The 14,041-nt window shown below is 30.5% G+C and overlaps 1 protein-coding gene across 1 annotated transcript in view; it reads right to left on the minus strand.

Moving 5' to 3' along the window:
• The window catches only part of LOC132737928 (thrombospondin type-1 domain-containing protein 7A-like), a gene marked incomplete at its 3' end in the record, with an annotated part of 121,112 nt that overhangs the window by 33,437 nt on the left and 73,634 nt on the right, over nt 1-14,041 (minus strand). The window contains exons 3-5 of the mRNA XM_060725309.1: nt 12,745-12,881; nt 10,318-10,868; nt 8,367-8,630 (exon numbers count right to left, since the gene is read on the minus strand). Of these exons, the coding sequence (XP_060581292.1) occupies nt 8,367-8,630; nt 10,318-10,868; nt 12,745-12,881 (952 nt within the window). The remainder of the gene's footprint in view (nt 1-8,366; nt 8,631-10,317; nt 10,869-12,744; nt 12,882-14,041) is intronic.

A 14,041-nucleotide genomic window follows, 5' to 3' on the forward strand; every position in this document is an offset into this window, starting at 1 on the left:
TTGACCCCAGGGCTTTTATTTGAACAAACTTGGTAGACACCCATTAGAACATGTTTCATGCCAAATATCTTAGCTCTAGCTCTTTGAGTTCTTTAAAAGAAGATTTTTTAAGTTTTTACTATATGCATATATAGGGAAAATCAATGACCCCCTGGGGCGGGGCCAATTTTGACCCTAGGGCTTTGATTTGAACAAACTTGGTAGGCACTCATTAGAAGATGTTTCATGCCAAATATCTAAGCTCTTACGGTTTTTTAGAAGAAGATTCTTTAAGTTTTTCTTATTGGTTGCCATGGCAACCAGAGTTTTTAATGGAATTTAAATTTTTGAACAACTTTGAAAGGGGTCCACCTAAGGATCATTTCTGTAAAGTTTGGTTGCAATTGGCCATGTAGTTTAGGAGGAGATGTTGTTTGAAAAGTTTGACGCCATTTTTTGAAGGACGCACGAAGAGCTTTTCAAACAAAAATGCATCTGGATTGACCTACATTAGTACTTACTGGTAGAGAAATGAGAATAATATATATTAATGCAATACAGCCAAAGAAAGGCATGTTATTATTCTTGACGGGCAAAACAAATGAGGTAATAAACACATAAGTAAGATAGCAGGTGACAGATATGATTTGGAAAGACATCATTCGAGTGTACCAACTTACAGACGACTGTAACAATAGGTATATCAACAAGCAAATATTACGTTTCAGACAATAATCTTTCAGCCTACACAGACACAGAAAAGATATAATAGGTATGGCAGAGTACATCAAATAACAAACATGTTTTCAGACTTGTCTCCATCTGAACCAACAGCAAAAGGAACAAAAAGACAGACTTTTACATCAAACTGCTACATGTAAAAGCTCAAAAATTATATGAAAACTGGACTTGACAATATACTAAAACGAAGAATAATTATTATAATAACTATAATTAACAAATACCAAAATACTTTAAAATTTTATATACAGGTCATACATATACATGCTTATATCATTTAATTTTCATTCTACATAATTATGTTGTTTTTTTTATTAGTATTACTATAATCAAAACAGACAACACAAAAGTAATAGTCTGGTTTCAAAATATATTACATCCAATATGCATGCTACATTTTCAGTCTTTCTGACGCGTTATTAGAATACAATACTGAAAACTCATATATCTTACACCTCAAGGTAATTAAACTATACATCATCTCAAGTGACTTACTTGTATGCAAAAATCAATTAAATTTGTGTTAATTTTATCTATGGATGCAAATTTGTTAACAGTGTGTGTAATGCAATGCATATCATAAAATATTATTATAATATTGATTAGTACGCACATTAAACCCTTACCAAGCTAATTTATATCTTAAATGGACTTTAAAAAAATCGTTCAATTCGGACAAAACCTTAATCATTTTAGGGAAAATTTTTCACAATTAAGTACTGACAGCAGAAAAGCAAACAGTGCAGACCATGATCAGATGAAATTGATGTGACGGCTGATCTTGGTCTGTACTGGAAGCATGGGTAGATGAAGGCTAAGGATTAATTAGTATGTATTAAAAGTAAAAAATAATAATAATAATAATGATAAAAGATACCATTATTTTTTGACCACTTAAAAAATCATTTATTTTTGCAACTAGCTAAAAATATCTTAAAATTGTAAAAAGTACATTGTGCTAATTCTTAAAAAAAACAACAATGTGCTCTTTTGTGCAGAATAAAAATTGTTCTAGTTTTAACAGCATTTAAAATGTTAAGAAGTTAAAATATTAAGCATCTAGGGCTTTATTAAATTAAGAAAACATGTTTTAATTAAAAATTAGAAAGATTGGCTTCACTCTAAAGTTTAACTGCCAATAAAATTCACGCTTCAAAAGAATTGTTACAATAAAGCATGACTTATGTATCAAAGCCAATTCATCAATGTTTTACAATTTGGCACTCTTTTCTTAAAAAACAGTTAACTTTAGAAACAATTAAATTGATAAAAGTTCACAAATGTTATAAAGGAAGCTAAAGGAATCTCTTTTTAAAGATAATAAGTGTCAATTTAAATGACTTGTAAAAAGGCATGACGCTAATTGGATAATAATTGCTTTATTTTCAGCATGCTAAATTCTGTAAGAAAATTACATAAACAAAAGTTACATTATATATTTGCCAAAAATAAAATTCTTACCTTTTGTATCTTTTTAAATTAAAGTTAAAACACATGTTTTCATCAGAAAAATATGTATTTCACTAGTAAAATTTTAAATGAGGACATTTAGTATGAAGACATCATTCTAATGTTAGAAGTAAGATATATTATTTATATAAAGTATGTTAGAATGGTTATTTAATTCATCCCCTGACCATGAACACTTGACTCCTTCAACAACAAAGATATGTAATTCAACTTCATTTTATGTTTTATTAAGCACCAGTCAATAGATGGCAGTGTAGGGGATAAAGGGTAAAATATTGAAATTGGAAATTGTTTTTACAATTTGTCTGTCCGTACACTGCTGGGACAATGCCATTGTTTAGTTATGGCACCAAACTTTCACAAGATATGTGTAACTCATAGTGCCATGGCATTAGCTTGGATTTTACCCTTTGACTGATGCCACAGAATGGGATTTCTAATAAGACATTATTTCATTTAGTAAACTAATATTATATTATATCCCTATTGAGAAGCATATAAAATATGATTTTGGTAGTAAAGCAAAAACTGAGACAATAAAACCAAAATTATTGTCAGTATTAAAGCATTAATTTTAATTGATTGGTAAAGATAATGGTGGTAATTGGATAATAATAAGTTTTATTTTTAGCATGCTAAATTCTTAGAAAAAGCTTTGAATACACAAGTGACTATTATCAATATTTGCAAAAATAAGCTCCTTACCTTTCAAAACTAAAATAAAATAAATTTACAATCATTTTAATGAAGGAATAAAAAAAATAATTAAAATACAAGTTTATTGAGATGTAATGCAATCGTGATCTGTAAATCATCATTTTAAAATGTAAAATATTTTTTCCATATTAGCACATAACTATTTTCAGTTATCTCTTACCATGCAAAATATCTATAATGAACTTGTCTACATTTCAATCTAGGCAAAACCATCTATTAATTTGGGGGAAATTTCAAAAAAGAATTTGACTTTAAATAGCATACAGTGCAAATAACAATGCACTTGTCACACGGGTAGAGAAAGCTCAGAGTTTATAAGTATTTGAATAAGTCATTGTTTCTATTTTTTGTAACAATGACCAGTTGCCCAAATATTTTCTTTCCTTTTACATTGTATAGAATAAAATGTCTACCCTTTACAAAAAATTTAACTTAAGACATTAATAATTCAAATAAAATGCATCACTAATTGTCTCTTCCTTGCTATAGTTTAAAGAAATTAATATCCATTTCAAAATATTATATAGATACATGTAATGATAAAAGAGAAGTAAAAATATAAATAATATAAATAAATTATATAGTTTAAAGTAAAGCAATATTATATTGTAGTAATCAGAATCCTTTGTCCTGCTCACCTTAGCCAAGAAAGAATTTATGATTCCAAAAATGTTTTATATCATGCAGTCCTAAGAATTTTTACAAAGAAATCTTTATTTCTTTGCATGGATCTACTAATTTTAACAAAATTAAATTCATATTTTTCATACAATTCTAACAACTTCTATGACAAAGTTTTGAAACTTAGATTTCAATAAAGAAACCAGTTCCTAAATGGTCATTTTCAAATATACTGTACCAGGATTAGCCAATAAAGTGATCTCCAAACTCTTGCCTTATGTTTCTTTCAAAATAGAAATTCCAAATATATTAAAAATATTCAAAAACAATCAATTTAAACCGCTTAATTAATGTCATGCTCTTAAATTTATTTTTGCATTAAGTTTTTCCTGTTGTTGTTGTTTTTAAATCTAATTAAGTATTTAGTATATATACATAATGTAAACAATCACAAAAAATATTCAAAAAAATACATTTTGAACTGCTTGTCATGTTTTTATGCCATTTTGCGTTAAGTTGTTTTTGTGTTTTTTTTTCTTGTTTTGTTTTTTGTTATTTTTATCTAATTCAGTATATATACATAATGTAAACAATCACAAAACACAATGTCACTATAACATTCACCCTACATTCAAGCAGTAGAATACATACTTGTCAAACTTTAAAGGGGCGGAGCTAACAACCTCAACCTCACTGAAAACAGGTCACACAAAATGCACATTCAGTTTTTGGTTCTTCACATTTATAAGGGTGTTTTTTTGTTGTTGTTTTTTGGTCATGTTAGTAGCATAGCAAACTTAAATGTACAGATTATGAGATTTATATATAGTGAGGCAGGCATACTAATGAACTGTGGAAAAAAAATGTCATGTTTTGTAGTAAATTTATCAGTTCTTATTTTCTGCTTCCTAAAATTTATGTACGTTTTATAGTAATCCCCGAATTACCTAAATGTTATTGTCTTTGATCATAGCATTAAACTTCGCTGAAAAGTGTGCAATTTTAAGTAAAAATGCAGCAGTCAAAACCAGTAATATAAGTGACAGGAAGTTATTTTCATCGTTATATTAATTATGGCGGTACCCGAGGGCACCAACACCCTACAAGATATTCTACAAATATTCATTATTGGCTGGTCAACCTTCAAATAAGACAGTTTTCTTTCTTTTCAGTGTTTCAGCTAAGTTAGGATATCCCTAATATTCAAAATGTAAACAAAAACATTTTTGACCTAAAAAATGCAAACAAATGGTCAGCACAGAACAGTTTTCACTTAAAAAAGAGAAAAAGAGAGTATTTAAAAAAAATTAAAGCCATGAATTTGTTATGTTTGGATTTTTTTATTACTATTTACCAAAATCTCCTATGCAATACTTCCAGAGGCAATACAAGAATGATTCCTCTGTACAGCTTTACTTTTTTTCTTTCAAATTCTGGATCATAAAGCTAAAGAGAGTGCAAATATTAGAATAATCTAATCATCAAGTAAATATGGTGTATAAAGACAATCAAAATGATTTTTAATAACAATGTAATTTCAAAGGATAAAAAAAAAACAGAGCAAAAATTAATAAAATTGAACAGGAAAAACTGGTTTTAATTAAACATGTTCACATTTCCAAACAAAGCTTTGGATAAATTGATTATAATAAAACTTTTGTTTTAATTCATGAAAAAATGTTAACAGCTAAAAAGTCGTGGTATATAAAACACAAAATGAGCTGCGTCATTTCAAAACCAACATAATGCGTTTGCGACCAGCATGGATCCAGACCAGCCTGCGCATCCGCGCAGTCTGATCAGGATCCATGCTGTTCCCTTACAAACCCTCTTACAAGTAGAGAAACTGATAGCGAACAGCATGGATCCTGATCAGACTGCGCGGATGCGAAGGCTGGTCTGGATCCATGCTGGTCGCAAACGCACTATGTTGGTTTTGTCATGACGCGGCTCAAATCATTTTGTGCAGACTAAGCATTCTATGCTTAATAATCATAACAAGTGCATGGCAATTAATAACTTGAACTAATTACTTGAACTAAGATATAATAGAACTAAGCTCATTCCCAAGGCAGTTACAAGAACTAACTGTTCTGTACTGACCTAACACAACTTCCTGATAGAAGTATCACTACATCCTCATCTCTGAAAAATGTATGTATTTATGCATGACAAATAAAACTTTTGTCATATGAAACTGCAATCCCATACCTACATAATTATGTAACTTAAAACACCATTTAAAGGCCCATTATGCCCCAGAAATGCTTTATTTTTAAGTCACAAAAGCTTTTCATATTTGGTGTCCTGTCATAATTTTTAAAAAGTTACTTGTTGGCCAATCACTTAAGAACCATCTTTTGCTTCTGTTGCTTCTGGAAATTAGTCCAGTCATAGTGATTAAGTATTTTATTTGACAGTCAAAAGACTACTTTGTTTACATTTTGCTACCTTAATTGATGGTTGCCCTTTCGAAAGAACGAAAATTTATTTGTTTCTAAGGCATAATGTGCCTTTAACCTATAACATAAAAATTAAACTGTTTTGAACTGCTTCAGTATTGACTGGTTAAGTGACTAATAAAACTCAAATGCCATGTATAAGAATTAAAGTTTTCAACTTTTTTTTGAAAATTCTCATATTTCTCAAAATGATAGTTTTACATTTTCCCCCAATTTAAACCTTGGTCATTTACCCCAAAATAGCTAGAAAAGACCCTGTGATCACTTTTTAGAGAATAGCTAGAAATGTTTTCAATCAGACAAATTTTATCATGTAGGAAGCATACCTAGCAAATGGTAATTTCATAATGACGGCCTTAACCTAAGAAGTGTAATAGCTTAATAAATTAATTAATACTAATTAATTTTTTTTCAGTGTTTTATTTCCTCTTCCTCCCATACCAGTGTATGCTCCTTGATTTTAACCACAGTATGAAAAGTATGCCTGTCTCACAGTGTCATAATCTGTACATGTGTATTTATGATATTTATCATTTTAACAGTTACATCATAGTTTTATAATAATTTTTAAAAAAAATGACAAATGGTTAGAATAATGTCTGATATTATCTCTTCTTCATGTATATGAAAATTCATTTACATTACAATTTCAAGTGTTGAGCTATATTAACAAATACATGTATATAAGTATACATACACACACAAAAAATAAATGTGATGATCTAATCCTTACAGAAATGTAAAAAAAGTGTAAAGTGTCAAGCCAAATGATAGTAATGATTTTAATTTTAAATGATAATCATAACTTATAAATTTGCATTCAAATGCTTTCATATCTGCAGATTTTGACAAAAGCCAATGCAGTTAAATACACCGATATCTAAAATTTCGATTAAAGCCATTGCAGTTGAGTGCCTTGATATATTAACATTTTGACAAAAGCCATTGCAGTTGAGTGCCTTGATATCTTAACATTTTGACAAAAGCCATTGCAGTTAAGTGCCTTGATATCTTAACATTTTGACAAAAGCCAATGCAGTTGAGGCCTTGATATCTTAGCATTTTGACAAAAGCCATTGCAGTGAAGTGCCTTGATGTCTTAACATTTTGACAAAAGCCATTACAATTTAGGACCTTGATATCTCAAAATTTTGACAAAGCCATTGCAGTTGAGTGCCTTGATATCTTAACATTTTGACAAAAGCCATTGCAGTTGAGTGCCTTGATGTCTTAACATTTTGACAAAAGCCATTACAATTTAGGACCTTGATATCTCAAAATTTTGACAAAGCCATTGCAGTTGAGTGCCTTGATATCTTTACATTTTGACAAAAGCCATTGCAGTTAAGTGCCTTGGTATTTTAGCATTTTGACAAAAGCCATTGCAGTTAAGTGCCTTGATATCTTAACATTTTGACAAAAGCCATTGCAGTTGAGTGCCTTGATATCTTAACATTTTGACAAAAGCCATTGCAGTTGAGTGCCTTGATATCTTGACATTTTGACAAAAGCCATTGCAGTCGAGTGCCTTGATATCTTAACATTTTGACAAAAGCCATTGCAGTTGAGTGCCTTGATATCTTAACATTTTGACAAAAGCCATAACAGTTTAGGACCTTGATATCTTAACATTTTGACAAAAGCCATTGCAGTTGAGTGCCTTGATATCTTAACATTTTGACAAAAGCCATTGTGATTGAATGCACTGATAGCTCAACTTTTTGGCAAAAGCCATAGCAAAAGAATGCTTTAACATTTTAACAGTTTTGAAAAAGCTAGTTATTGAAAATCTTGACAAATTAAAGTCATTACAATTGAATGTCTTGACAAATTAAAGCCATTGCAATTGAAAATCTTGCCAGTTTGACAAATTACAGGCATTGCAAATGAATATCTTGGCAAATTAAAGCCATTGGAATTAAATATCTTGATATTATGACAAATTAAAGCAATTTCAAATTGACTATCTTGACATTTTGACAAATTAAAGCCGTTGCAATTGGATGCCTAATCATCTGAACATTTTGACAAAAGCTTTTGCAGTTAAATAATTTCATACTTCAACATTTTGAAGGAAAAAAAACACCATTGTATTTGAATAATTATTTATGTGAAAATCCTGTGCGGACATAAATGTTATTACAGATGCAAAGGCCTTTGTAACAGCCTCTTGGTTTGTAAACAATATGTGAACATATTATTATGCTCATCCACTTTATAGTCTTTTCCTGAATTATTTTTATCTGAATATAGGGTGACAAGTTAAAACAATGGATGGTGATGCACGGCAAGTCAAAAAAAAAAAAAGTTAAAAAATTAAATGAAAGATGCATTTTTTTCTACTAAACTACACATTTCTATTAATTTCAAACTCACCTTGCACATGGCTTCTCCACATTTGACTTTAATGAAAAGTAATGAATGAGTTGAGGACAGGGCTTGCCAGCACCTAGTGGAATTTGTAGAATACTGCGAGATCGAACCATATACCCCTGGCTTCGGGAGCCATCCTCTTGAATACAGCTGTCGTTGTGTGGCGACCATTGAGACCACTCCGACACCATGCAATCCTGTGGAATGATACAAGTTTGGCTGCCAACTAGTTGTGAAACGCTTGAGCGTAAATGTTCCACGCAATGCCTGAAATGAATGCAATATAATACAGTCTATAAATGGAATATGAAAATGATTGAGAATGTATTAGCCTGAATAAGTTATTGAAATCCTCTCATTAAATGTCCAAAATGTATGTGATTAAATCAATGACATACTATTTCTGTACAAGTCTTTAAAGCTGATTTAATGTCTGAAAAGGTATACAACTGAGTTAAAGTTGTATGATATGGGGTCATAAAATAAATGTTTTGTAGTGAATTCCCCCCAAAGAAAATATAGTTAATATCATACAATACCTGGAAGATCTATAATTGAGGTAATGTCTAAAAAATGTCTAAAAGGTTAATTGACTTAATGTTATACAATGCCTGAAAAGTTTGAAATCTACTTAATGTTACACATTTAATGTCTGAAAGGTTTGTAAGGTTTGGTAATGACTTATTGTAATACAATACCTGAAATGCTTATAATTGATTAAATGTCATGCATTGGCTAAAATATCTTATACCTGAAAAGGGGTCGGACTTGGTTAATTTGTAAATGACATACAATACCTTACAGATGAAAATGTCTGAATTAAGTAAGTAAGTGAATCATCCATTCTGTAGAATATCTTATTATGTTAATTGCTCATACAATTCCTGAAAATGGCTTTTAAGACAAAAATCATACTGATATTGACTGTGTAATGTATGTCAGCATGCATGCATATCTATCTAATAAAGGTGATAATTTTTTGACTGAAACATAAAAAAAATTATATTTATCATTTTTTACAAAAACAGCCTTTGATGTATGCAATATTTGCTGTAAAGCAAATATAAATTTAAAAAAACAAAACAAAAAAAAACCTACATAAGTTATGAAATGAGCTTGTATATAATAAAAAGTCTGTGTCCCATTTTCCCAGACCTTTCATGCCCTCATTCATAACATTATACAGAAGACTTATTATATTTTTTTCTCATTTATAATATATATTTTATTATATAATTCTTATCAGAGATGATTACTATTAATTGATTATATCTCAGAATTGATAACTATTGCCTGTAACCTAACATTTAATCCAATATTTACAATATTTTACTGGGAATTCCATGCTAGAATAAATATTAGATATCTGATGGAAACTGTTAATTGTACCTAAGGGAATTTATTACATTAACATTACAATATTCATGTAAATGAGATGGTAGTATTTTTTCCTGATATAAAATAGTACAATCAAAATGAAATGGAATGGAACATGCAAGGCAATGAAATTGTAAGAGTATGTGAAAATTGCACAAGTTAATTTAATAAATGATTGACAGTAAGGCCTTTCTGCACTAAAGTTCATTGAGTGGAATCAAATCTAAATGCGAGACTATGTGATTAGAAACTTCTTCTGATGATAAAAATTTTTGATTTCTTTTGAATAAATAAGCTTGTTTTGTGATTTATTTCTTGGTTAAAAGCAATACAGATATGTCTACAGATATCTTTCGTGCATATTTTAGATATAAATGGGCACATGACCAATAATTCTTTGCTTAAATTAATCATTTAAAACATTTTTGATAAGCCTCGAACCCTTTTGACTTAAAAATAATTTGAGTCCATGATTATTAAACATGCTCATGTATATTTGATTCCTGCAAAGCATATTTCACACAATTCTCAAGACAATCAATGCTATTTAGGTAAGCCCAGAGATAGGGATACTTACTTATATAAGACTAAGGTTCCGTAATTATTTATACACTGAATATTTCTCTTTTGAAATCCTATTTGAGGGTGAACTTGACCTCTGATATTAGACGTTGCATTGAAAGGAATACAATCGCCCCAAGCTCCAATATTATACGTAAATACATCCACACAATTATCACAGGGAATCATCTCAGAGAACGACGGACATGAATGACCGCCATTTGCAGGGGGAATAATCAGCTCTCGCGTCCGAGTTTTATTTACAATTAAGCATTTATCACAGTTATTTAAATTCCATGAGGAAAACATAGAAACAACACAATTTTGCTGACATCTTAAATCACACTTCTGTTCCGTGTCCGGTTTCGGTTCAAATTGCAAACAAATGTCATCATGTGCTGGATCACCATTTTTACTCCACATGCATGTAACATTTCTGTAACGGATGCCGTGTTTAATGGAACATGTACGGTGTTCAGGACGGAGCGTGCACTCTGACCATTGGTCTGCCACCCATTTGAGGGCGCTCTGATGGTGGTCACACACCTTGAAACATTCCTGCCAATCCTGAAACAACAAAACTTTCATTTTTATTTTTACCCAACAAACTTATTACTTTGTATACTGAAATTGCTGTGCTTGAACTGGAAATTTAAAAACTTCAAAATCAAAATATTTAAGAAGTAAATAGTATATATACAGGCCAGTTCTCTGCAAACCAATGGTCCATTGTAAGGCTGATCAAACTATACTATTGCCAACTTAATTTTAGCTTTTTTTAAAACTTACTCACAATTGCACAGAAAGTCAAAGCCAGACATGATTGACCATGGTAATTGTTAAAATAAATTATAGTTCAAGGTCAAACAATTGTCAGATATTACAAAGGATAATATCGGAGTAATGCCAAATGGCAACAAGGGCAACACATGTGGTGTTAACGTTTGTCTTATAATTGCATGTTAAAAAGGGGCATAACTCTGAATTGCAAGTTAAAAAGGGGCATAACTCTGAGTATATAGCTTTCAGAATTATGCACCTTGTCTAACAACTTCCCCTTGTCATGTATAGCAACTTTTTAAAATATCATATATTTTTAAATAATTGTCTACATTAAAATTTTAACATGACCACAACAGCACACTAAACGTTTTCTTTGAAACAGACTAAAAATGAAATATATGGTACGAAGAAAACTTATGAAATAATTGTCTTTAAGTGGAAATTAAAATATACTTTTTTGTAAAATTATCAAAGTACAATAATAAAATGTACAGATTTTTGTCAAGGAAAAGATTCAGAAAGTAAGTCAATGAAAAGGTACATTAAAATCTCCTTTGTAACTTTCAAAATTCAGTAAGGGAGATAATAGAATCTATCATTGGGTTAGATAGAGGATAGGGAAATCTCAACCCGAGGGTGATCGGTTCCATCGGGAACGAGCCTTGGCGAGTTCCCGATGGAACCGATTGCCCGAGGGTTGGGATTTCCCTATCCTCTATCTAACCCAATGGTTGATTATTTTTCTCACTCATCTGAACACACAAATATCAGTGAATCTACTTGCTACGCCCATTACAACGTACCTAGTTTTGAAAAGGGGGCGGGGCTTAGGCGCCTGACTTTCTATGATTTAAAAGCATTATGTACGTCCGCAAAAAAATGTTCTGACCAAGTTTATGTGTGAAAAATTTAATGAAAATAAATTCATATGAGACCCCTCATGAAAAAGCAAGGTTATCATGATGAAACACATCGATATTAAAAACGGAAAGTACCAAACTATAAGTGTTTATAAGGAATTCAGTCCATACTTCAATGGTTGACAAAAAAGCGTTTACCGTTTGCAAAGGTTTTTCTACTTTTTCGGTTATTTTGGCCGAATATTCAATTAAAATATATCAAAATGATATTCGTCATCAAAAAGCATCGTTATCATAACAAAAAACATGAATGTTTTTCAGGCAAAGTGTCATAATATCCGATTTTACGAAGAACGTTTCGATATTTTAAAGTGTGCTATTTTTAGTAACAGATCGTTATTGGAAAGGGCGGATCTAGGTAGAGTAGGACTCATTGCAGTGTGAAAGTTAATATCAATCTATTTTGATTCCGTAGACAATTTAATAGATTAGCTTACAAATTTTTAATACATTTTGACCTTTTGACGTTTAATTTTTGTTAAAATAGGAGTGAATCGCGTATTATTTAGAACTGCTGCACGTTGAGTGTGAGATAAGCCCATGTGAGATAAGATTTTCCAACACCGCTATTTTTAGTATCATTTAAGGATTTTTCTATCTGGTTAGTGAGAAAACTGGAGTTGTACCTTAGCTAAAGGTTTTTTTAATCAGCTTCATTCGGAAACAGCTAACATAAACCTTTCATTAAGAGATTATATAGAGAACATTGTAATTAAACTGAAAGTATATGTTTGTGTTACCTTTGGTTTTGATGAGTGTGAACACAAGTCTTCATCATAGGTATTATAGTTGAACTCCCCTGCCTCGCTACAATAGACATGTCTGTACTGACGTCCTCCTTTCCCACAACTTTCATGTTGGCAATCAAACCATGCCCCTAAAATAGTCAAACATCAAAGATAAGACAACTCTTTCTATATATTTTTATATATAACCTCCCTTGATATATTTGATCTATAGGCAATAAAGCTGTATCTCTGAAATATAAGCCTTCTTTTAGTAAACAAACTTTGTTTAAGCAATTAAAATTTATCCCTTTTGTAACGCTTTTTTCCTGCTATTTTTTGGGGGAAAAAGACCTCTGGCATAAATTTGGAAATATTATTTGACATTTTGAGAAAATTGAGAAATTTTATAAAGTTGAATATCTACCTTATACATGACTTTTTGGTTTTTTAACATAAGTATGAACAGATTAACCTATAAACAAGTCAAAACAGTTCAATTTTTTCAAAAGACTTTTGGCCTGCTGTTTTGTTGTTGTTGTTTTTTTGGCTCCTGGAGGTAGCTCTTACCAAAGCTGTCAACCTACTACCCATTCATTATTTTAATGGAGCAAAATAGTATAACAGATATTAACAGAAAAACAAAATGTTTCCTCTTTTTTCCATACAATGCTATCAATTTCAAGATGTTATTTCTGTTATAACTTATACCAGTAATTGAGTATGAAAAGGTTGGAAAACTTATTTTCTGTTCTTTTTTTTCAACAATTATTAAAAGGGACCAAAACATTTTTATTACTAAGATACAAAGAAAATAAGAATCATAAATAACCGTAGGTAAAGATATAATGTTGGATATTCCGGGAGATAAGCCAGTTTCAGCACCTGCAATAGTTTTAGCTTAAATACCCCGGAAATGGAAAATCTTTATTATCAAAATATTGATACATTAAAACAGGGTGCAAAATCAACCCAGATTATCATTCCAGTCCTTTCATGTTGGTAAATACAACTGATGTATAACATGCAACTGAAAAAACAGCAAATTATTTTCAGACATTACATTTAACAGGTGAGTTCAAAGAGAATGAGATTCCTGTTAAAATATTTACACTATTTTTTACATTTAATGCAACAAAAACTCTCTCTTTTGTCAGCCTTCTCTCAGTGCACAGAGAAGAGTAAAGAAAATAAATAAACAAGCTAATGACAAGACGAATGCAGTATGGAGAACTAAACATAATTTTCTGAGTATGTCCAAACATATAGTATCATAATGCTATACTTCAAAGTAAAAAAGATACTTTTGTAT

The sequence above is a fragment of the Ruditapes philippinarum genome, unplaced genomic scaffold (genome assembly GCF_026571515.1).
Source record: "Ruditapes philippinarum isolate M1 unplaced genomic scaffold, ASM2657151v2 ctg763_1_1_1_1, whole genome shotgun sequence".
NCBI lineage: Eukaryota > Metazoa > Mollusca > Bivalvia > Venerida > Veneridae > Ruditapes > Ruditapes philippinarum.